Source organism: Schistocerca nitens, chromosome 1 (genome assembly GCF_023898315.1).
Source record: "Schistocerca nitens isolate TAMUIC-IGC-003100 chromosome 1, iqSchNite1.1, whole genome shotgun sequence".
In the NCBI taxonomy this organism is placed as follows: domain Eukaryota; kingdom Metazoa; phylum Arthropoda; class Insecta; order Orthoptera; family Acrididae; genus Schistocerca; species Schistocerca nitens.
The window spans coordinates 443,120,448-443,147,290 of NC_064614.1; the positions used below are offsets into that span (position 1 = coordinate 443,120,448).

Genomic DNA, 26,843 nt, shown 5'->3' on the forward strand with positions numbered 1-26,843 from the left:
GTATTATGAAAAAAGTGGTCTCACACATGAACAGCTAAATTATGTCCTGTCTGGGTACAGGATCGATTAGAGTCGCTGGATTATGAGGTCCCAATAATTGTTTTACAAGTAAAAGGGCAATTCCCTGTATGGCAGACCCAGCAACCATGACATTTTTGACAAAATTAAGCCGGATGATATCTTCGATATTGCAGTACTATTTAATGAACAGAAAAAATCGTGGGAGGACAAAACATAAATGGTAGAATGGGACCTTTGGTCTCTGGAAACGTAGAACGAGATGAAGTCAAGAACGCACCAATAGAACACAGATCGGAACTCAACAAGGCAGAACGGTTTAACACCCTGAAGTTCCAGTTAACGAGGGAGAGGACATAATTATAAAGGTTTGTATGCAATGGGAAATCCGAATGTGAAACACCGTTAAGACTACAATAAAAAATTGTTTTGGGTATGTGACCCCATTGTCAATGTATAAAAGTCTCCGACGTTTCAGCCATCATTGAAAATGGCCTTTGACAGGGTATTTTTGCTAACTGCTAAACGAGAAAAGTTTTGGTTCTTAATACGGGTGGAAGAGGCTGTAATCGTAATCTGACAGCGTGTTGAGGACGAGGAGTAAGTGTGTTAGACGTCCTTTGCTGGTGTTAGCATTATTTCTTTTCATTGGTGGAAATAGACGTTCTTACTTGATGTTTGCTTAATTGCTTGCACTGGTGGAAATAGGCGACTGGGAAAAGGGTGGCGGTTGTGACGTAGCGCTGTTTACTTGCTGCCTGGTGCCGGCTGAGGCGTGCGGGTACTCGGTGTACCTGCGGCCGCTGTCGTCTCCCGAGCGCCCATGTGTGTTGCTTAGCATGAGCTGCCGATCAGTACCACTGTTACTGCTGGCAGCCAAGACGCCGGAAGTCTGTACCCATCCTCTCTGTTTATGTCGGCGGTCGCCTGGCAATTTCTAAAGCCTCCCTAATCTTCCTGCGGAAAGTTAGAGGCTGTTCCGTCAGTACGCAGGCTTCTCGAAATTTTATATGTTTGCAGCACTCATCCTGGTGTTCTGCCACTGCTCACTTGACGTGCTGTCTTTGTCGGATACTGTCAGATGTCCCTGGGCTGATCGGTCGCCAGGTCTTGCCTACATAAACTAGTCCCCACTCGCACCCGATTTCGTAAACTCCTGCAGCATGTAGCTTCATATGGTTCAAATGGCTCTGAGCAGTATGGGACTTAACATCTGAGGTCATCAGTCCCCTATAACTTAGAACTACGTAAACCCAACTAACCTAAGGAGATCACACACATCCATGCCCGAGGCAGGATTCGAACCTGCGACTGTAGCAGTCGCAGGGTTCCACACTGAAGCGGCTAGAACCGCTCGGCCACAACGGCCGACGGTAAAAAGACACCATGTCTGTACGATTCTCGGTGGAGAATTTTGCCTATATGTTTAGTGTCCCCTTGAAGATATGGTAGTAGAGCCAGTTTTGTGTTTGCTTCTGCACTTCCCTTCTGACTCCATCTTTTGTCGTCAAAATTTTATCTATCTTCTTTATCCCATAACCATTGGCTCCAAAAACGAACCTGAAGTTTTGTAGCTCAGCCTGTGGGCCCTCTTGGTTAAAGTGTGCTAGGTGGATTTTGTCTGTATAGGGTGATGGTGGGAGAAGGTGTGTGTGTGTGTGTGTGTGTGTGTGTGTGTGTGTGTGTGTGTGTGTGTGTGTTAGTGGCCTTTCTCTAACTATGTGGTTCACTTTACCATCAGGCTTTCAGTAAACTTCCATGTCGATGAAACAATACCCCATTCTTTTCTGTCTCCTTATCGAAATTGGATTTTGCTGTGCTGCTGATTGAGGTATTGGTGAAAGTTATGTAACTCCTCTTCTCCATGTGGCCAGATGAAGTATGTGTCACCAGCACGTCGAAACCAGCATTCTGAGCGTAAATACCCGATCAGATTCGATAATAGCCTCTTCCACCAGTATGTGTTGTTGTGGCCTTCAGTCCGAAGACTGGTTTGATGCATCTCTCCATGCTACTCTATTCTCTTCATCTGCAATGTACATTCTTCTGAATCTCCTTACTGTATGTATCTCTTGGCCTCCCTCTACGATTTTTACTGCCCACACTTCCCTCTAATACCAAATTGGTGATTTCTTGATGTGTCGGTATCAGTACCTCCTCATTAGTTACGTCATCTACCCACCTAATCTTCAGCATTTTTTTGTAGCACCACATCTCAAAATCTTATTTATCGTCCATGATGCACTTCCATACATGGCTACACTCCATACAAATACTTTCAGAAACGGTTCCTAACACTCATAACAAATTTCTCTTCTTCAGAAACGCTTTTCTTCACATTACCAGTCTACATTTAATATCCTCTCTACTTCAGCCATCATCAATTATTTTCTCGCCAAAGTAACAAAAAAATAAACTCGTCTACTACTTTAAGTTTCCCGTTACCTAATCTAATTCACTCAGCATCCCATAATTAAATTCGACTACATCCCATTATTCTTGTTTTGCATTTGTTGATGTTCATCTTATATCATCCTTTCAAGACCATTCCGTTCAGGCCGGCCGATGTGGCCGAGCGGTTCTAGGCGCTGCAGTTTGGAACCGCACCACCGCTACGATCGCAGGTTCGAATCCTGCCTCGGACATAGATGTGTGTGATGTCCTTAGGTTAGTTAGGTTTAAGTAGTTCTAAGTTCTAGGGGACTGATGACCTCAGATGTTAAGTCTCATAGTGCTCAGAGCCATTTGAACCATTTTGAATAACATGGGGGAAAGTCTACAACACTGTCTCACTCCATTCTCAACCACTGCATCCCTTTCATACCCCTCGACTCTTATAGCTACCGTTCTTGTTTCTGCACCAATTGCCACTATATCTTACTTCAACCTATCCATTTTCTTTTTTAAATGTTCTAATATACCTGTTCAATAATAGATCAAACATTCCATCCACCCATCCATAGAATATCATCTTTGTTTCTCCTGAGTAGTTCTCACCTAGAGTTCTGAATGGGGGATTATTTTACCTCAAAAGGATGCCATCATCATTTAACCATACAGTAGAGCCGCATGCCCTCAGGAAAAATTATGGCTATAGTTTCCCTTTGCTTTCAAGTGTTCACAGTACCAATTCAGCAAGGCCATTTTAGTTGATGCAACAAGACCACGTCAGTCAATCATCCAGACTGTTGCTCCTGAAACTACTGAGAAAGCTGTTGCCTCTCTTCATATTCCACGTATTTGGCTGGCCTCTCCACAGATTCCCCTCCATTGTGGTTACACCAATGGTATGGTTATCTGAATCGCTGAGGCATGCAAATCACCCCGCCAACAGCAAGATCCATGTTCATGGAAAGTCTTCCAGTATATAAAAACTAAGGCTTTTGGCATTCAGCAGATAGCATAAGCATCCTCAGGAAAGCTATTTGTAATAGCGGCCGAAACGTCAGATAACTTTACACATTAATACTGTGATCACTGTGAAATTGGCGGCGGAAGACTAACCTTACCGTTTAGCTAGACCACAATGCTACATTTTTCTTAAATATACGCGAAGTGTGGCACATGGCCCATTGCAATGTGACCTGTCACTTCACAACAGGCTGCCTGAGAAATTTCAGTGTTTATCTCTGATAGGAACATGAGACGCAAATTCTCCTAGTAACAATGATACGTTGAAACAAGATGATCTTTTGGCAGTTATAAGAAAAATTAGTACTATTGTATGTACATGAGTAGCTTGTACTGATTCTGAAATCTTAAAAGACAGCAATTTCTAGATCTCTTCTGTACTGCAAGATTATTCTGATACTTTTCCAAGTAAGAAAAATGGCTATAATGCTGTGTTTCATTTGAAAATTTTAGGAGTGACTGGAAAGCTCTCCAAATCTATGGATCGTGAGATTCTGCTGCCTTTGAAATTTAATGAAATTGAAGCAACATCAATTTTAATCATTCCTCATCTTAATTTTAACGTGACTATGGGTCTCCACTTTCTGAATTATTATTCTTGTGAACTCGATTTTGATGCCTTACATCTCATATTTTGAAACCCATCGTGTAATACGTTTTGTGAAAAGTAAACACCAGAATTTGAGTACCTCAGAAGTTCGTTATACTGTCAAACTTGACAAAAAAGAAGAGAGAATTGCTTGGGTGTAGAGCTGAAAGAAAAGCAATTAAATAAATACAAGTAGTCATATGGCTAACCATTGACCATTTTTAGTTGAGAGTTTCCCTCACCCAAATGCATATTGATTAGTGTACCTTAAGTCAAATAAGACTTTTTCAGTAAGAAATGTAGTGGAATTGAAGACATGCCTTAATTAGGTGACGTAGAGGGCCTCCGTGTTTTGGCAGCTTCTCAGCTGCATGACTGCGTGCACTAGAGCTAAGTGGTACAATTATTCCTTTCTTGGTTATACTCTTGTTTCTGGTTCTATTTAGTTTGCCATCTTTCAAGTACGTGCACTTATGTCTATATGGTTTTGTTTCTCAACAGTGCGTTAGTTAATAACATTTTTAGGAATATTTCACTAATTTGAAGGACTACAAAGGGAAAAATAAATAAAGGATAGTGCTGTCCTGTAAAATATGAAAATAAATGGTTGCGAATTAGTGATATGTGCAGAATAGAATATGGTGAAATGAGAAAATGTAGGATTTAAACACCAATAATAAACGAAGACAGAATGAGGCTTGATTGTGCTAGGAGATAACGATTTTGGAAATGGGAATAAAGCGCCCAAGAAGGTATTTTAGGTCAGCGTTGTAGGTTGTGCTTGTGGCTGCGGACTTGACGAAGAATTGTATGTGAAAAATTATGAAAAATATGAACATACATGTGATTATTTCACTATTCACATCCGAGACAAGCACATTAAGTAACCCTTCTCTAAATGCCTGAAATTAGAGGTAACACGCGGCAACAGAATGAACGAAGAATTGTTACTATAGGAAGAACTGCACAAACCTAAGAATAACGGTGATGGAAGACTTAGCCTGTGGTATAAACATTTTCAGAGCACAGCAGCTTCAGGAATTCCAAACTGAAACTGTAAAGTCGCCTGACAAGCTTAAATCTGGTGAATGAATGTTCTGAAGTGATATTACAGTGAATTAGGCACGTATTGCGTCGCAAGGATAAATCTGTACATCTTGGAGTAAGATATTTATTATACCAACCAATTATCCGAATGGGATGGAAACCGGCAGATATGATGTACATGTATACAAAAACAAATGATTACAATTGGATGCTTCATTCACGAGAAAAAGCTTCACAAATTGAGCAAGTCAGTAACACGTTGGTCCACCGCTGGCCCTTATGCAAGCAGTGATTCGACCTGGCATTGGTTGACAGAGTTGTTGGATGTCCCCCTGAGGGATAAATTGCCAGCTTCAGTCCAATTGGCGAGTCAGATCATCAAACTCCCAAGATGGTTGGAGAGTCCTGCGCATAATGCTCCAGACATTCTCAACTGGGGAGATATCCGGCGACCTTGCTGGCCATATTAGGGTTTAGCAAGAAAGAAAACAAGCAGTAGAAACCCTCGCCTTCTGCGGAGGGGCATTGTTTTGTAGATGTAAGCCATGAAGAGCAAGAAAACAGGGCGTAGAACATCAGAACGTTCAATATTGAATATGCTGAAAACTTTATTTTTTATCTTCGTATACATGAATGTGCTCCCCCCTATGAACCATAGACCTTGCCGTTGGTGGGGAGGCTTGCGTGCCTCAGCGATACAGATAGCCGTACCGTAGGCGCAACCACAACGGAGGGGTATCTGTTGAGATGCCAGACAAACTTATGGTTCCTGAAGAGGGGCAGCAGCCTTTTCAGTAGTTGCAGGGGCAACAGTCTGGATGATTGACTGATCTGGCCTTGTAACACTAACCAAAACGGCCTTGTTGTGCTGGTACTGCGAACGGCTGAAAGCAAGGGGAAACTACGGCCGTAATTTTTCCCGAGGGCATGCAGCTTTACTGTATGGTTAAATGATGATGGCGTCCTCTTGGGTAAAATATTCCGGAGGTAAAACAGTCCCCCATTCGGATCTCCGGGCGGGGACTACTCAAGAGGATGTCGTTATTAGGAGAAAGAAAACTGGCGTTCTACGGATCGGAGCGTGGAATGTCAGATCCCTTAATCGGTCAGGTAGGTTAGATAATTAAAAAAGTGAAATAGATAGGTTAAAGTTAGATATAGTGCGAATTAGTAAAGTTCGGTGGCACGAGGAACAAGACTTTTGGTCAGGTGAATACAGGGTTATAAATACAAAATCAAATAGGGGTAATGCAGTAGGTTCAATAATGAATAAAAAATAGGAGTTCGGGTAAGCTACTACAAACAACATATTGAACGCATTATTGTGGCAAAGATAGACACGAAGCCCACGCCTACGACAGTAGTACAAGTCTATATGCCAGCTAGCTCTGCAGATAACGAAGGAATTGAAGAAATGTGTGATGGGATAAAAGAAATTATTCAGATAGTGAAGGGAGACGAAAATTTAATAGTCATGGATGACTGGAATTCGATAGTAGGAAAAGGAAGAGAGGGAAACGTAGTAGGTGAATATGGATTGGGGGTAAGAAATGAACGAGGAAGCCGCCTGGTAGAATTGTGCACAGAGCACAACTTTATCATAGCTAACACTTGGTTCAAGAATCATAAAAGAAGGTTGTATACCTGGAAGAAGCCTGGAGATACTGACAGGTTTCAGATAGATTATATAATGGTAAGACAGAGATTTAGGAACCAGGTTTTAAATTGTAAGATATTTCCAGGGGTAGATGTGGACTCTGACCACAATCTATTGGTTATGAACTGTAGATTAAAACGGAAGAAACTGCAAAAAGGTGGGAATTTAAGGAGATGGGACCTGGATAAACTGGTTAAACCAGAGATTGTACAGAGTTTCAGGGAGAGCATAAGGGAACAATTGACAAGAATGGGGGAAAGAAATTCAGTAGAAGAAGAGTGAGTAGCTTTGAGGGATGAAGTAGTGAAGGCAGCAGAGGATCAAGTAGGTAAAAAGACGAGGGCTAGTAGAAATCCTTGGGTGACAGAAGAAATACTGGATTTAATTGATGAAAGGAGAAAATATAAAAATGCAGTACATAAAGCAGGCAAAAAGGAATACAAACGTCTCAAAAATGAGATCGACAGGAAGTGCAAAATGGCTAAGCAGGCATGGCTAGAGGACAAATGTACTGATGTAGAGGCTTATCTCACTAGGGGTAAGATAGATACTGCCTACAGGAAAATTAAAGAGACCTTTGGAGAAAAGAGAACCACTTGTATGAATATCAAGAGCTCCGATGGAAACCCAGTTCTAAGCAAAGAAGGGAAAGCAGAAAGGTGGAAGGAGTATATAGAGGGACTATACAAGGGCGATGTACTTGAGGGCAATGTTATAGAAAGGGAAGAGGATGTAGATGAAGATGAAATGGGAGATATGATACTGCGTGAAGAGTTTGATAGAGCACTGAAAGACCTAAGTCGAAACAAGGTCCCGGGAGTAGACAACATTCCATTAGAACTACTGACAGCCTTAGGAGAGCCAGTCCTGAAACAAGTGTACCATCTGGTGAGCAAGATGTATGAGACAGGCGAAATTCCCTCAGACTTCAAGAATAATATAATAATTCCAATCCCAAAGAAAGCAGGTGTTGACATATGGGAAAATTGCCGAACTATCAGTTTAATAAGTCACGGCTGCAAAATACTAACGCGAATTCTTTACAGACGAATGGAAAAACTAGTAGAAGCCGATCTCGGGGAAGATCAGTTTGGATCGCGTAGAAATGTTGGAACACGTGAGGCAATACTGACCCTACGACTTATCTTAGAAAATAGGTTAAGAAAAGGCAAACCTACGTTTCTAGCATTTGTAGACTTGGAGAAAGTTTTTGACAATGTTGACTGGAATACTCTCTTTCAAATTCTAAAGGTGACAGGAGTAAAATACAGGGAGCGAAAGGCTATTTACAATTTGTACAGAAACCAGATGGCAGTTATAAGAGTCGAGGGGCACGAAAGGGAAGCAGTGGTTGGGAAGGGAGTGAGACAGGGTTGTAGCCTCTCCCCGATGTTATTCAATCTGTATATTGAGCAAGCAGTAAAGGAAACAAAAGAAAAGTTCGGAGTAGGTATTAAAATCCATGGAGAAGAAATAAAAACTTTGAGGTTTGCCGATGACATTGTAATTCTGTCAGAGACAGCAAAGGACTTGGAAGAGCAGTTGAACGGAATAGATAGTGTCTTGAAAGGAGGATATAAGATGAACATCAACAAAAGCAAAACGGGAATAATGGAATGTTGTCAAATTGAATCGGGTGATGCTGAGGGAATTAGATTAGGAAATGAGACACTTAAAGTAGTAAAGGAGTTTTGCTATTTGGGGAGCAAAATAACTGAAGACGGTCGAAGTAGAGAGGATATAAAATGTAGACTGGCAATGGCAAGGAAAGTGTTTCTGAAGAAGAGAAATTTGTTAACATCGAGTATAGATTTAAGTGTCAGGAAGTCGTTTCTGAGGGTATTTGTATGGAGTGTAGCCATGTATGGAAGTGAAACATGGACGATAAATAGTTTGGACAGGAAGAGAATAGAAGCTTTCGAAATGTGGTGCTGCAGAAGAATGCTCAAGTTTAGATGGGTAGATCACGTAACTAATGAGGAGGTATTGAATAGGATTGGGGAGAAGAGGAGTTTGTGGCACAACTTGACTAGAAGAAGGGATCGGTTGGTAGGACATGTTCGGAGGCATCAAGGGATCACTAATTTAGTATTGGAGGGCAGCGTGGAGGGTAAAAATCGTAGAGGGAGACCAAGAGATGAATACACTAAGCAGATTCAGAACGATGTAGGCTGCATTACGTACTGGGAGATGAAGAAGCTTGCACAGGATAGAGTAACATGGAGAGCTGCATCAAACCAGTCTCAGGACTGAAGACCACAACAACAACATAGGTGAATGTACAGCGTGTCAGTTAAGGAAAACCAACGAAATGAAATGACTGAACATTTGTAAGAACTGATTTAGTCCACGATTGAACACTTGTATGAAATCATTAAGTTCTGAAGGTCCTGCAACAGTTTTTGCTCTCGGGGTTTTCCTATTGGCCTTGCGCCTGAATATAATACACTGATCCAGACATAACTGAAGAATTTTACGTTTGCAACTACAAGTTTTAATAAATCACATATCTCACTAAATATTTGTAATCCAAGGACAGTTTAATTGTGAAAAGTATCTACAGTCGATTTCGGCACGAAAATATGAACGTTTTGGTGCCACAAGGCAGTGTACAGACACAATTTTCTTCTGAGGCTTGATTTTAGGTGGGTAGTTAAGATTTTCTTTTGTGATGATAAAGGATCTTGCTTGTTATGTAAACTCAGAATGTCGCCAATTCCAGAACTATCTTTTCTTTTGGCCTTGCTACTTTCTCATGTCACTTCGTGAGTTTCTGTCCTCGTCTTGCTTCTTGCAGTACAGGCGTGTGCAATTATGTAAGTTATCGCTTTGGAGAATGAAAAAAATAACTTTGATCGTTTACACACATTGTACTGTGGTTACTTACTTCCTTGTCACCAATGATAAATTTGTATTTTAACAGCACTTTCTATGGAAGTGTCGGTGAGTTCGTTTCATGGCCAGAATTACCCAGCCTGGATTACTACCAGCTGCAGTAATTATATATAAAACCTGCTGTTTTTGTTTGACTATGAAGCCCGATGCAATAGTACGAACAAGATTGGCGCATTAAAATATTTGAAATTGATGATCGCAGGGTAATTAATCAAACCAGCTACTTCTAAAACATAATATTTCGTGTTTTTCATTCAATACTTGAGCTGGGCCGTCAATGTAACAATTTACGTTATAAATTCCGCAATTTCCACTCCCCTGGTAGACACCACCCTCACGATCAATCGTCACTAACGCCGTGGCAGAACCTGCTGGTATAACTGAACACACAAATGGCATACTTGGAACAAGTGTCCCATAAGGCTGTTTAGCCAGAAGTCCTGTTGTCTCTGCTATACTCCATGTCTTCCAGGTCAAAATGTTAGCATCTGGAAACGCTTCAAGGCCACCATAATCTGCATGATTGCCCCATACAACAGCAAGTGTCAGCCATGTACTACCTCCAAAAACTGCTTGTACATCACATGTAAAGTTCAAATGGAGTCCACGAAAAACATTTGGACCTCCAGTCAATTGTTGTTTATTAAACTGTCCAGCCAAATCAATGTCAATAGCCTTCAAACTGCGATACACAGGAACGCTGCGCCGCAAGCGACGACGCCATGCAACTCTTCCATCCAGCACAGTGGTCTCATCTTTTGCCATATCAACAAAGGCGGCCTTCCTGTGATCCCAAAAGCGGAAGTCGGAAATAAAAAAACAGACTTTTTGGGCCCAGCAGTTTCACGTCGAATGCATGGTTCCTATCTCGGCGCTCTGAACCGTGGCCGCTGATGTCTTCCATCAAGCACCCACATGAATATGTTATTAATATAGTATATCGGTGAAAGTTTTCAATTTTCAAGTTTTACCAGTGTATTAAACCACTATAATAAAATCGTTAACATAATTAGGAACAGTGGGCACATGTCATAATATATTTCAAACAAATTTAAATTCTGCAATATGCTTCTCCGTGGAATACGTAAAACTCAGTTGTACGTAAAGGCTCTCACGCAACGAGACCAAGAAATAAAAATTCTGTGTACTGGGAGTCTGCAGTCCCAATAAATGTAATTTTTTAACTATCGCTTAAAGCTAGCTACATTTCCACCACAATGGTTAATTACAAATGAACGATTGATATGCACTGACTGGTGTAGTCGGATACAATTGTTCGAACAATCTTACTAATTTATTTCTTAATATTCACATAATTTTACTTACCGTTTTTCGCGTACTTTATTGGAGCGAGATGTTGCCTCTCCTCTACGATGCAAATACACGGTACAAGAAACTCTCTCCAGCAAAATAATTTTATTGTCTTACTAAGGCGTGAACATACTGCTGTGTTTCTTGGTGTCTTTTTCATTGTTTTTTTCCTTTATTTATTCGTAAATTAAGTGAGATGTGTGTGAATAAAGCTTATTTCGCTGGGAAAACTGAAGTAAATCTAGACCTAAATGAGTGACACAATTGAATAGAATAAGACGAAAGGACGTACTAAAGTGTCTTGTGAAATATTCACACATCGTATTAGGAAATATATTTTCTTATTTGTAAAGCAAAAACTATTCACTTTACTAAATAAGTGCAATATCCAGTTTCTTTAAGGTTCCTCCTCTGCTAGCTTGTGTTACGTTTTACATTTTTTTAAAAAGTTCATAGTTTCGAGACACGGTGATATATCGAGCAAACTGATTAAATACTCTAGCTTAAATGAAAATTCTAGGGGTTTTCAAGCATAGCTGATATAGCGATTCCATTGTTATCTACAATATTTTACGCTCATCAGGTTGTGTGAGCGAAGGACTAAGATGTTATCTCTTCCAAGACTCCAACCAATATGCGCATAGTTCTTTGCATCAGTCTGAAGTTTAGTGTAAGCTGTTACCCTATAACAAAAGGACAAAGTTGGAAAGCAACGATAGATCTCAGGAGTCATAGTGTGCGTGCCCGTTAACCATCAGTAACAATCACTAGCAGAAATTTAGGTTTCAAAGTGTATCGGTCATTTATATTTAACCTCTTAAATCTGATGTAGCCTTCTAACATTATCTTTCGGTACAGGGAACCGCACTACATTACCTCCTGAAAGTTGTCATCAGATGACTGTCAAGACTACACTGTGTTGAAACTATTCTGATGGATATCGTGGCAGATGTGTTTTCCAGCAGTACATACCCTCAAAACCAAACAGAAGGATGTAGGCTGCAGTGCGTACTGGGAGATGAAGAAGCTTGCACAGGATAGAGTAACATGGAGAGCTGCATCAAACCAGTCTATAGACTGAAGACCACAACAACAACATACGCGAATGTACAGCGTGTCAGTTAAGGAAAACCATCGAAATGACTTGACTTTATCTCACAACTGAACATTTGTATGAACTGATTTAGCCCACGATTGAACACTTGTATGAAATCAGTAAGTTCTGAAGGTCCTGCAACAGTTTTTGCTCTCGGGGTTAGACACACCGTGCAGATTACCACAGTTCCCCGCTGTCCATGATATTCTATCTTGTGCAAGCCTCATCACCTTTGCATAACTACTGCAACCTACATACCTTTAGAAGTGCTAACGCTTTTCGTATATATGTCTCCCTCCAAAATAATCCAGCATAGGGTTGACAAAAGTAAACACAACAATGTGTGCATATTTATTTACATTAAGTTCTCAAAAGATGGTAATCATAGGTAAATTACAGCAAAACTAATCGAATCTAAACCAGTTATGAATGAAATTAATTCCTCCTTATAATCAGAAAAAATATGTAGAAGATAAAACTAGATTGTTTGGGATAATTATACAAAGTATGTTACTCTACATAGCAGAGACGTAGATGATGGTGCAGAGCAATCGACACATAATCACTTGGATTTTAATTTCATATACTAGATTGCACGAAAGTCCACTGGGAAAGCAAGATGAATGCCGGTAAGAGGGAGACACGGTGTCGAGGCATTATAATCCTAAGAGAGCATACAGCTGCACCATTCGCAGAATCACCCACTTGCCGACCCATGTGAAGGGAAACTTGAGACAGATCTGAAAGCTGCCGGAGCAGTACTTTGTTTAGTGGGAGAGAGAGGAGAGAAGCCGCAACAGCACAGTTGGTGGCGTGCATCTGCTTTCAGATGATGCAGTATTCATTTCACAAATATGCAGAACAGTAGCGCTTGCTTTTGGCAGGCCACGTGCAAGGGTGCTTGTCGGCTGATGACCAGAGACCGAGAAGAACTTCTTTTGTAGGCGGACTAAGTAGGACGTCAGACATGGGCTGTTGAGATAGCATCTTAGAAAGTTTAACAGGAACAGAAAGTTGGGACTTCTTTTTACTGAGTGAGATGCCAAAACCCAACCGGGTGACGCAAAAGTAAATAAAAGTCTAAAAGAACACAAAGACAGCTCCTGTTGGTTCATATAAACAATCTAGGAGCGGGACAAGAGAGTGTCGAGTGTGCTTACAGTTATATCACCGTATGGACCACCGCACGAACGTATGAAGAGAGAGAATAAAATGTACACACTCTCAGAGTCTCAACAATAACTAGTTTTCCAAGTGGTTCACCACTAAACAAGGAAGGCCAGCGTCTTGCAAGATATGTTACTGGTTGGCACTCACAAGAATCACTATTGCGCCTGTCTAAATTATCCAACGCAAAAACCATAGAGCTAAAAGTTTTCACTGTCGGAAGCGCTCTGCAGATAGTCACTTCTCTACTAGACATTATTTCTAGACCACTCTTCTGCTTCGACGTCGCACATTTGTGATGAGAGGTTCTCATCCAGCTGAGGTAGGTAGCTTTGGCAGAGACCAGCTGTTGGTGCTGAGAGAGCGACTGTTTTTGCAGCCACCTCTGCTGCCACTTGCAGACTCTAAATATGGTGACCCACAGCCGCAACAGGGAAGCGAACTGCAGGGAGAAGCAAAATTTATATAAAGACGTTCAGTAATTGAAATTTTAATTTCGAGGAATTATTTGCAGTTAGAAGCTCAATAGGCTTTCATTTCCAGCAATACATGGACACGCAAATCCTTTTGTAGTATTTCCCACCCATCTCTGTACTAATCAACAGCAATAACAGTCTGATCTCCGTGGAAGTAAATATTGTGTTCGGACAGACGTTAAATTTGATTTCTGTTCCAGATCCGTTATCCACGTTTGCAACGTTATTACTTTTTGCTTTCAGTAATCATTAAATATGTTTTCTTCTGAGATGTAAATAGTTACAGGCAAAGAGATAAAGACAATAATAAACTCACTTTACAGTAATCATTGCTTGATTTCGTAGTCAGGTGCCTTTCTTAATCATGGATTTGATAACTGAAAATTTACATTTCTCAGGTATTGCAGGGTCAAATTCATTTATTTAGTTAAAGTATCAAATTAAAAACCCATACCTACTTCACAGGCAAGAAATCAAATTTAGATCCTTATAATAGACGAAGACAGAAACAGACAAAACATGTAATGGAAGGAAGAGGAATCCAAGAAGGCATATGGCTAGACAGGTGTACTTGGAAAAATAGGATACGAGAAATGGTCTATATGGCTATAAAAACCCGAAAAAATGAGAGGTATGCGAGTAAACAGGAACAAGGGGAAAGGCCAAGTCAGAACCAGTAGACATTTTTGTTTAGCGTATGACTTGCAACGGACTGTGTAGCGGCCGTATTTGCTGGTGTTGTAGTCGCCAAGGACTGTGGATGGATTGCTGAGATGCAAGTAGACAGCTAGCATTGTAAATTTATTGGCACAACTACTGTTACTTCAATCACTTAGAGACTAACGTGTTGCTTTATTACAAACAGAAACAAGTTGTGAAGAAGGCTACTCAAATAAGTTCGTTACGGTGACTGTGAAGTAAGGAATTTGGTTTTACTCATCTAAGCACCTATCTTTCTTCAGTGCGAAGTAGCTGATAAAGCTATTTAGTGTTTGCAGAACAAAGATAAGACTGAATTGAATATTTTCGTCGGTAATAATCAACACTCTCTTTAGTTATTGGGTGCCAAAGTAAGTGTATATTATTACTCGGCCTTACCTTTGCATAGTGCACTCCAAATAGAACATTATTACTGCAGTATATATATAGATGTGTTTAGAAGTGTATTCAGCATAGCGTAACACATAAACCATGAACGAAATTACAGGACTCAGCACTTGGTATGAAGTACCGCTTTGCCCAAGATACATCTATTCTGGAACAACATTGATTTGGTTCAAATGGCACTGAGCACTATGGGACTTAACATCTTAGGTCATTAGTCCCCTAGAACTTAGAACTACTAAAACCTAACTAACCTAAGGACATCACACACATCCATGCCCGAGGCAGGATTCGAACCTGCGACCGTAGCAGTCCCGCGGTTCCGGACTGTAGCACCTAGAACCGCACGGCCACCGCGGCCGGCCAACATTGACTTAGCTATTATAGTATGTTGTGAGTACATTGAAGTACACATACATCAAGACTACTGCTTCTATTATACACTCCTGGAAATTGAAATAAGAACACCGTGAATTCATTGTCCCAGGAAGGGGAAACTTTATTGACACATTCCTGGGGTCAGATACATCACATGATCACACTGACAGAACCACAGGCACATAGACACAGGCAACAGAGCATGCACAATGTCGGCACTAGTACAGTGTATATCCACCTTTCGCAGCAATGCAGGCTGCTATTCTCCCATGGAGACGATCGTAGAGATGCTGGATGTAGTCCTGTGGAACGGCTTGCCATGCCATTTCCACCTGGCGCCTCAGTTGGACCAGCGTTCGTGCTGGACGTGCAGACCGCGTGAGACGACGCTTCATCCAGTCCCAAACATGTTCAATGGGGGACAGATCCGGAGATCTTGCTGGCCAGGGTAGTTGACTTACACCTTCTAGAGCACGTTGGGTGGCACGGGATACATGCGGACGTGCATTGTCCTGTTGGAACAGCAAGTTCCCTTGCCGGTCTAGGAATGGTAGAACGATGGGTTCGATGACGGTTTGGATGTACCGTGCACTATTCAGTGTCCCCTCGACGATCACCAGTGGTGTACGGCCAGTGTAGGAGATAGCTCCCCACACCATGATGCCGGGTGTTGGCCCTGTGTGCCTCGGTCGTATGCAGTCCTGATTGTGGCGCTCACCTGCACGGCGCCAAACACGCGTACGACCATCATTGGCACCAAGGCAGAAGCGACTCTCATCGCTGAAGACGACACGTCTCCATTCGTCCCTCCATTCACGCCTGTCGCGACACCACTGGAGGCGGGCTGCACGATGTTGGGGCGTGAGCGGAAGACGGCCTAACGGTGTGCGGGACCGTAGCCCAGCTTCATGGAGACGGTTGCGAATGGTCCTCGCCGATACCCCAGGAGCAACAGTGTCCCTAATTTGCTGGGAAGTGGCGGTGCGGTCCCCTACGGCACTGCGTAGGATCCTACGGTCTTGGCGTGCATCCGTGCGTCGCTGCGGTCCGGTCCCAGGTCGACGGGCACGTGCACCTTCCGCCGACCACTGGCGACAACATCGATGTACTGTGGAGACCTCACGCCCCACGTGTTGAGCAGTTCGGCGGTACGTCCACCCGGCCTCCCGCATGCCCACTATACGCCCTCGCTCAAAGTCCGTCAACTGCACATACGGTTCACGTCCACGCTGTCGCGGCATGCTAGCAGTGTTAAAGACTGCGATGGAGCTCCGTATGCCACGGCAAACTGGCTGACACTGACGGCGGCGGTGCACAAATGCTGCGCAGCTAGCGCCATTCGACGGCCAACACCGCGGTTCCTGGTGTGTCCGCTGTGCCGTGCGTGTGATCATTGCTTGTACAGCCCTCTCGCAGTGTCCGGAGCAAGTATGGTGGGTCTGACACACCGGCGTCAATGTGTTCTTTTTTCCATTTCCAGGAGTGTATTTTGTCAAAATAATGAGAATTTTGCAGTTGAAGGTAGAATCAAGCAAGCATATTCCTTTTAATCAAAACTACTCTCGGCAGCGTCAGATGGTGTTTCCAGATCCTTAAGCTAGGAAAATGATAATAAATCGTAACTGAACCACTTCCCTCTCTCTGATGATCGTACTGTTTGCCTCTAGCGCAAATGAACTTCACCAACTATTGAGGAACTTAATAGAGCTAGTTTGAAAATCGTAACTGAACCACTTCTCTCTCTCTGATGATCGTACTGTTTGCCTCTAGCGCAAATGAACTTCACCAACTATTGAGTAACTTAACAGAGCTAGTTTGAAAATCAGTTAAAGCAAGATTAACATTATACATAAAGAACACAAAGAAAATAGCACAAATTAATAATGAAGCCATAGCAGTTGGAGAGTTTTTATAGTTATGGCAGTTGAAGACAAAGAACGTATCGGCAGGAAAAAAACTAAACTCGGTAGTACAAATCTCTTTGAATTATTGTGGTTAGGCCGAATATACAATATGTCCCAAAAATATGTGTACAGTATTTAATTTCCCATAACTTCAAAATTTATTGACTGAAACGTCTCATTGTTGGTAGTTTATTATTTTTTGTTCTGGTAGTCGCCGCATAGGCGTTGGTTTGCTTTGTTACATGATAGTAGCCACATAAGAGTTGTTTTGTTTCGTTTTCAGATACATCGGTATGCATGGCTGGTGCAAGGCTGACAGCCGGTGAAAGAAAGTCAGTTTTGAAGTGATAGATTATGTACGAAAATATTAATGACGAAATGCGTTTTAGTCAGAACAGCAAGTCCACCGAACGTCCGTGCTGTGTTAGAACAAGTAGTTCGCTCAACAAAGAATTCTGATGTTTCCAGACTCTTAAGCTAGGAAAATGATAATAAATCAAGGTGAGTCGCTTAATTGTTCAGCACATTTGGAAGACTGCGAAGTTTAAGAGCTAAATACCTAGACGACTAAGAAGTTTAAGAGCTAAATGATGGAGGACGACCCAGATCGTACATCGGAGTAAAAAAAATGATCGGGGGGCGTTGATGGTCGAGAAGCCCCATCCGGGGATTTCGGCCGCCGAGTGCAAGTCTTATTTCAGGCGATGCCACGTAGGCCGACTTGCGCGTCGGTGATGATGGCAACACAACACCCACGAGCGGAAAAAATCTCCAACCAGCCGGGAATCGAACCCAGTCCCGCCTCATGGTAAACACGTTACCACTCAACTAAGCAGGCTGACATAGCATAGTAGTGTGAGTGCTTCAGTGACATGGTGGGCAACAAAAAAGTGTTTGCGGAGATGATTGTGCACTCGGAAAAGGTGTAATTTAAACTCAGTGCTAGAGTAGATCTTGTCTGCAGTGTCGCTGCGGGTCCATACGTCATTGTGGACAAAGCGGTGAATTAACTGGGAGTGAATGTTGGGTGTGGGCTATCTTATCTGGGCTTGATTGGGCCGTTCTTCTTTTTCGGCATAATTATAGGTAAGGTGTACCCAGAGGAGCTTGAGAATCCATTTTACCTGCTGTCGGTGAGTTGTATGGAAACGAAACGTTTTACTTTCAATAAAATGGTGTCCCTCCCCATTATCGTAATTGGTTCAGGGGGTTTATTACTGTTATTTTTGTTGTTGTTAGGGTGGTCTACAGTCCGAAGACTAGTTTGATGCGGCTCTCCGTGCTATTCCATCCTGTGCAAGCTTCTTCACCTCCATATAACTACTGCAGCGTACATCCATCTGAATCTGCTGACTGTATTCATCCCTTGGCCTCCTCTACGGTTTTTAACCCCTACACTTCCCTCCAATACTAAATTATCAACCGATCCCTTCCTTTGGTCAATGTATTAGTGATATAGAGTTAGAAACTGTAAACTCATACAAATACTTGCGTATAAGTCTTCGTAGGGACATGAAGTGCAAGTGCAAGGCCCAGTCGTGTGTAAAGCATTTAGCAACCTTCGGTTTATTGATGGAATACTTGGGAAATGCATTCCGTCTACAAAGGCAATTGCTTACAAATTACTCGTGCGACACGTCCTAGAACATTACTCAAATATGTATGACGTGTACCAAACAGAACTAGCAGGGGTTATTGAACGTATAGAGAGCAGGGCAGTACGAATGGTCACTGGTTTGTTTGACCCGTGGGAGAGTGTAACTGAGATGTTGAAAGAACTGAAGTGGCAGCCTCGTGAAGATGGAAACCATCCCAAGGAAGTCTACTAACGAAGTTCCAAGAACTGACTTTTACTGTAGGATTATACTTCAACCTCCTACATATCGCTCACATGGGGGGTCGTGTGGATAAGATTAAATTAATTACAGCACGCACAGAGGCATATAAATAATCATTTTTCCCCCGCTCCATATGTTTGTGGAATGGCAAAAAGCTCTAATAAGTAGTACAGTGGGAAATGGAGGGGTATCTTTTGAGAGGCCAGACAAACTTTTTGGCCCTGAAGAGGAACAGCGGCCTTCTCAAGTAGATGCAGGGGCAAGAGTCTGGATGATTGGCTGATCTGGCCTCATAACATGTGGTTAAATGATGATGGCGTCCCCTTGGGTAAAACATTCCGGAAGTAAATTAGTCCCCTATACGCATCTCCGGGCGGGGACTACTCAGGAAGATGTCGTCATCAGGAGAAAAAAAAACTGGCATTCTACGGTTTGGAGCGTTGAACGTTAGGTCCCTTAGTAGGGCAGGAAGGTTAGAAAATTTAAAAACGGAAAAGGATTGCGTGAAGTTAGATACAATGGGAATTTGTGAAGTTCAGTGGCAGGAGGAACAGGACTTCTGGTCAAGTGAATACGGGGCTCTAAACACAGAATCAAATACGGGTAAGGCAGAGTAGGTTTCATAATGAATAAAAAATACGAATACAGATAAGCTACTATGAACAGCATAGTGAACCCATTATTGTAGCCAAGATAGACACAAAGCCCGCACCGACGACAGTAGTACAAGTTTATACGCGAACTCGCTCTGCAGATGAGAAAGAGATTGAAGAAATGTATGATGAGATAAAAGAAATCATTCAAATAACTAAGGGAGAGGAAGATTTAATAGACATGGGGGACTGGATTTCGATAGTAGGAAGAGGAAGAGAAGGAAAAAAGCTATACAGCCTTCTTAACTTGAACTTTAAGCTATGCTTCCACCGACAATGAACCTTTTCGGTCTATTAATTTCGAAGTTACAAGTAGTTAATGTGTATACATCTTTTTAGTACACTCTGTATATTTCATAATTCTATTTCTGATGTACTGAGTGCGGAGAGCTTGCGATCTGTGTGTTATCGGTTTTGTTTATGAAACAAGGGCTTTTGATGCGCCCCACTGAAAAACTGAGAGTTGCTCAGCTATCAGTAGAGAGATGCATGATGGGAATTACTGGGAGAGACAGAAACGCAAACGAATAGAGCAGAGAACAGATTTGACTGAAAGATATAATTGTGACTGTATAGAAAATTAAGTGGAGTTGAGCAGGCTCTATAGACAGGTGAATGAATGGCAGATTGTTTATGCGCTAAGAGTGTTACAACTGGCTGCTTTGAAGTTACGATAGCGTACCTGAATATGTTGTAAGGGCTGAAATATGGAGTTCGATTTAGTACAAAAGTTTCTGGACTTTTACTGTGCTCTTAGTAACGGGTACAAAACAACCGAGTTATAGTTGAAGAATGCTGTGGTGCGAAATTACGTACACTTGTGTCCATTTCGTTATTCAGGATAGCAGGTCAGACTTCATGTTGTACGCAACCACCACACATAGTTGTAGAGATGTTGTTGATGTGGTGGTCTTCGGTCCGAAGACTGATTTGATGCAGCTGTCCACGACAGTTTATCCTGTGTAGGCTTCATCATCTCCGAATAAGTACTGAGACCTATATCCTTCTGAATCTGCTAACTGTATTCGTCTCTTGGCCTTCATCTACAATTTTTACCCTCCAAACTTCCTTCCAACATTAGATTGATGATATCCTGACGTCTCAAAACGTGTTCTATCAAACTATCCCGTTTCATAGTCACCTTGTGCCATTAATTTGCGTTTTCCCTAATAAGATTCAGTACTTCCTCCTTAGTTACTATACCTACCCACCTAATCGTTAAGATTCTTCTGTAGCACCAATTTTCAAAAGTTTCTATTCTTCTTTTTTCTGAACTGTTTGTCGTGTATGTTCCACTTTCATACCTGATTATACGCCACGTAAATATTTTCAGAAAAGACTTTCTGACAAATTTGTATTAGATGTTAACAAATTCCTCTTTTCAGAAACATATTTCTTGTTATATCCAGCCTGCATTTTACACTGAGGGCACAAAAGTCGCGGGATACCTCCTTTTGCGCAGCTACCAGCAACTCGACGTGGCACGGACGCAACAAGTCATTGAAAGTCCCCTGCATTACTAATGAGCCACGCTGCCTCTATAGCCGTCCATGATTGCGAAAGGGTTGCCGGTACAGGATTTTGTGTACGCACTGACTTAACGATTACATCCCATAAATGTTCGATGGAATTCATGCCGGGCGATCCGGGTGGCATAATAATTCGTTCGAATTGTCCGGAATGTTATTCAAACCGATCGCGAAAAATTCTGATAAGGCCCATTGACATCTATAAGAATTCCATTGTTGTTTGGGTACATGAAGTCCATGAATGGCTGCAGATGGTCTCCAAGTAGCCGATCATAACCATTTCCAGTCAAGGATCGGTTCATTTGGACCAGAGGATGCAGTCCATTTCATGTAAATACACCATTATGAAACTACTACAGTAGCCTTGAGGACAACAGGGGTCCATAGCTTCATGGGGTCTGCGCCACCCTCGAGCCATACCATCAGCTCTTGCCAGCTGAAATCGGGACTCATCTGACTAGGGCACGGTTTTCCGGTCGTCTAGGGTCCTACCGATATTGTCACGAGCTCAGGAGGGGCGCTGCAGGCGATGTCATGCTGATAACAAAGATACTCGCTTCGGTCGTCGGCTGTTATAGCCCATTAACGCCAAATTTCGCCAGTTTCCTTAAGGATACGTTCTTCGTACACCTCACGTATATTTCTGCGGTTATTTCACGCGGTGTTGCTTGTCTGTTAGCAACTTCAATTTTACGCCAAGGCCACTATGTCGGTCGTTAAGTGAAGGGCGTCAGCCGCTGCGTTGTCCGTGGTGAGACGTAATGTCTGAAATTTGGTATTCTTGGCACACTCTTGACACTGTGGATCTCGGAATACAGAATTTCCTAACGAGCTCCGAAATGGAATGTCCTGTGCGTCTAGCTCCCGAGCTCCGAAATGGAATGTCCTGTGCGTCTAGCTCCAACTGCCATTCAGCGTGCAAGGTCTGTTGATTCCCGTCGTGAGGCCATAATGACGTCTGAACCCTTCTCACATGTATCATCTGAATATAAATGACAGCTCGGTGAATGCACTGCCGTTTTATACCCTTGTGTACGTGATACGCGATACTACCGCCATCTGTATGTGCGCATATCGCTATCGCATGACTTTTGTCTCCTCAGTGTATATCCTGTCTATTTCGGCCATCGTCAGTTATTTTGCTTCCCAAATAGTAAAATTCGACTACTACTCAGATCCTGATCTAATTCCAGTGTGATTTAATTCGACTAAATTCCATTATAGCGTACTGGGACATAGAGCCAGATTTTTATTTTTCGCTCTCATGGGATTTGTTTGGATAGCTCCGATAGCAAACTTTATCATGAACGAAAACAGACTGAGATTCGGGCAACCGATATCGTATACAGTTTCGCCTTCGCGAGGAACCCTGTATTGACTAAGTTGACCATTTTTGGACTGAAGACAGCCAGTGCAGTCTTACAGAAGAGGCGTTACTACTCGCCAGCGAACTGTAGGTTGAGGCTGGTGCGCTTTATTTGCTTGAGCTGACAGAGCGTGACAGGCGCTACTCGGGCGCGGCCTCCTCGGCGGCCTCCCCCTCGCCCTCCGCCTCCGCCTCCTCCTCCGCCGCCGCCGGCTCCGCCTCCCCTTCGCTGTCGCTGCTGGACTCCGCCTCCACGGGCGGCTCCTCGCCCGAGCCGCTGGCGTACACGACGCGCACGGTGTTGGTGTGCCCCGAGCCCGACCGCCAGCCGCTCACCAGCACCATGGCGTCGGCGCGCCTCACCAGGCCACGGGCCTTGGCGAAGCTGATGCCGAACTGGAAGCGCAGGTCCGTGTCCTGCAGCCAGTCCTCCAGCGGCGACGAGCAGTAGTGCAGCGGTATCACCGCGCGCCACATGTTGCTCTGCCGCGCCACCTGCCCGCACATCACCAGCACGCTCTACAACCTGCCTCGAGAATCATGGCTGCAAACTATGTACGCGACCTCAAAATGGAGGATAAAATGGTATGGCCCAACGGAATTACTACCTACTATAGATCTTGAGACTTCGTATAAAGATATAATCTATCGTCCAGACGATGTCCAGTTGACCCCATACATATGTGGGTGGGAGGTGCAGAGGAGCCAGCCTCTTGGCACCTAAACCGCAAGGACTTGGCCTGACCACAAATAACATATTATCAAAGACACAGTTTGGATTTCTGAAGGGTTCTGATATCGAGAAGGCTATTTACACATACAGTGAAAATGTACTTAATTCATTAAATAACAAATTACAAGCAGCAAGTATTTTCTGTGATTTGTCAAAGGCATTTGATTGTGTGAACCACAACATCCTTTTAAATAAATTAGAATTCTATGGTGTCACGGGCAGTGTTGCAAAATGGTTCAAGTCATATCTCGCTAACAGAAAACAAAGGGTGTCAGTGCAAGAGACTAGTGAATTAAGTCATCAGTCATCATCAGAATGGGGAGAAATTACATGTGGTGTCCCACAAGGATCCATCTTAGGGCCATTGCTTTTTCTTGTGTTCATTAATGATCTATCATCAGTTACACTGCCAGAAGCAGAGTTCGTTTTGTTTGTAGGTGACACAAGTATTGCAAAGAATAGTATGTCGAGAGTAGTTCTACAAATATCTGCTAATGATATTTTCATGGATATTAATAAATGGTTTAAAGCCAACTCACTGACATTAGGGACTGATGACCTTCGCTGTTTAGTCCCCCTTACACATCCCAACAACCACCACCACCACTGACATTAAACTTCGAAAAGACTCACTAAATGCAAATTCAGAACCTGTAAGAGGTTCACACCCAGCATATCCATAAAGTATGAAGAAGAGGAGATAGAAGAGGTTGTCAGTCTTAAATTCCTGAGATTACAACTTGATAATAAATTCAGTTGGGAGGAGCACACCACAGAACTGCAGAAACGCCTTAACAAATCTGTATTTGCAATTCGTGTGTTAGCAGACATAGGCGACATAAAAATGAAAAAGCTTGCATACTTTGCCTACTTTTATACCATAATGTCATATGGTGTAATATTTTGGGGTAACTCTTCAAGTCAAACAAAAGTTTTCAGAGACCAAAAGCGTGTAATACATACTATTTGTGGAGTAAATCCACGGACGTCTTGTAGAAACCTCTTCAAAGAACTGGGTATACTAACTACTGCCTCTCAGTATATTTATTCCTTGATGAAATTTGTCCTAAATAACATATCTCTTTTTCCAACAAACAGCTCAGTCCATACATACAATACCAGGAACAAAAATGATCTGCACAAGGACTTAAAAGCACTTACTTTAGTTCAAAGAGGGGTCCACAACTCAGGAACACTCATCTTCAATAATTTGGCAGCAAACATAAAAAATTTAGTTACAAATAAAGATCAGTTTAAAAGGAGCCTGAAAGACTTACTTAGTGGCCAACTCCTTCTACTCCATTGACGAATTTTTTAATAGAAACAAATGATGTATTGTATATATTCATACTATTAGTATTGTTGTTTCAGCTTTAAAAAAAATAAAAAAGGAAAGTTGGCATGTTCCACATCCACGAGGATCTCCTCAGCACGGATCTATAGAACGAAAAACTAATCTAATCTAATCTGAACATGGAGCCACAGGCCCATAAAGACGCCTCTCCCCTCCTAGAACATTTACTGCATGTTATACACCCGAGCAGTGACTGGACATGGACCAAGCGCATATTACTGGGGTACAGCAAAAGCAAACGTTATCCCCACAAGCATCAATTTTGGGTCCACTCCCATCCCTTACCCATGTGAATGACATTGCAATAAACAGATTTGATACTTTTTGCAGAAGATATTAGTGTTATAGTAAATACAATTAGAGAGAAAGCCACAGAAGAGATTATTAATGACTTTTTCAGAGAAATACGAGGCGGTTCTCTGAAAATGGACTTTCTCTGAGTTTTGAGAAAACACATTACTTGCAGTTCCGCACGACAGCTAAAAGGTTATTATAAATGATTGAAGCGATTTCATACATTTGCTGTAGCTATATTATCTGACATCTTGTCACAGGGCTTTGCCCACACACAGAAAAACTGATTTTTTTTTACATATTTCAAATGCTCTGTAAGATATACCTTACAGATTCTGCAGATCTCAAGTCGATAATGAAGTTCTTCCCAAGTTCGGCTCTGCATGACTATACCAATCTACTCAAAAGCATTATTGATGCGAGCTCGCAGTTCGTGTAGGTTTATTGATAGAGGAAGCACAAACACTATATCTTTCATGGAACCCCACACAAAAAAAAAAATCACGTGGAGCTAGGTCTGGAGAGTGTGGAGGCCATGACATGAATAGCTGATCATCTACCCCATGACGACCGATACGCCGGTTTCTCAATTTCCTGTTTAAGAATTCACGAAACGCGTGATGGAAGTGGGGAGGACCACTATCCTCGTGGTAAATGAAGTCCACACTGTCGGTCTCCATTTGTGGCATGAGCCAATTTTCCAACACGCGCCGGCCGCGGTGGTCTAGCGGTTCTGGCGCTGCAGTCCGGAACCGCGGGACTGCTACGGTCGCAGGTTCGAATCCTGCCTCGAGCATGGGTGTGTGTGATGTCCTTAGGTTAGTTAGGTTTAAGTAGTTCTAAGTTCTAGGGGACTTATGACCTAAGATGTTGAGTCCCATAGTGCTCAGAGCCATTTGAACCATTTTTTCCAACACGCCCAGGTACACGTGTCCTGTAGTGGAGCCGTTGATGTCCCCTTGAAGAGGCAACCTGAAGCTTTAAACTGCGCCTACTATCGCCGAATGGAGTTGGCAGTTGGTGGATCTTTGATGAACTTCGTTATAAAGTGCCGTTGCACTGTTATGGCAGACTGATGAGAATGCATTTCACGCGCAGTATACGCTTTGTCAGCGCCTGTCGCCATCTTGCCTATCTGCTCACTGTTGCACTCTTGTGGCAGAAATCTGAAGTGCGGGTGCAACAATACAAAACTTTTTGAGATTTTCTATATGAGTCTTGATTTTTGTAACAATGTGTCAATTAACGTAGTTCAGGAATTCCTGAAATCGCTTCAATCATTTATAATAATCTTGTAGAGACATACCAACAGTCCATGTGGCAAAAAAGAGGGGTCAATAAACAGGTTAGAATGCTCCACATTGTTTGGTGTATATGCTGATGAAAACTGGAACTGTAGGAAGCATAATACTGAATAGCTCAAACAATTAAATTCAGCTACTTTCGCGCTTTAATAGTAACTAATCTTGGAAACCAACGAGTCAATCTCCAGACATACTTTGCACAGTCTTCCCTCTCCCACCCCCCACCCGCCCCGAATAATGTCTTACAGTTCCTGATGTAACTGATCACTTAGAAATAAAGTACTGATTGTACAAAAACGAGCATTAAGAAGTATACGTGGTGTTTACCCGCAGTCATCTTGTAGATGCCTCTTAAATGAGATAGGTATTTTAACTACAGCTTCACAGTACATACATTCACTAATGAAATTCGTCATAAATAATTCATCACTGTTTGAGAAGAATTGTTTTGGTCATATCTACAAAACTAGAAGGAAACCCTACTTTCATACCCTACGTTAAGGCTCTCAGTGCCTCAGAAAAGACTTAAATACACAGAAACAAGCATTTTTCATCATTTGCCCAAAATCATAAAATTCTGACAGGCGGCAAAGCAAGTCTAAAGTCTAATGAAAAATCATTTCTCCTGCACAAAATCTTTTCTATGGACGAATTTTTATTTAAAAACTGCTTACTTGTAAAAACAAGTTCATTTACGTTAACACTAATCAGTAATCTTG

At 42.3% G+C, this 26,843-nt stretch overlaps 1 protein-coding gene across 1 annotated transcript in view; it reads right to left on the reverse strand.

Annotated features, from left to right (window-relative positions):
* The window catches only part of LOC126253318 (pyruvate kinase-like), a 147,895-nt gene that overhangs the window by 25,133 nt on the left and 95,919 nt on the right, over positions 1-26,843 (reverse strand). The window contains exon 7 of the mRNA XM_049954612.1: positions 22,689-22,934. Coding sequence (XP_049810569.1) covers positions 22,689-22,934 — 246 coding nt within the window. The remainder of the gene's footprint in view (positions 1-22,688; positions 22,935-26,843) is intronic.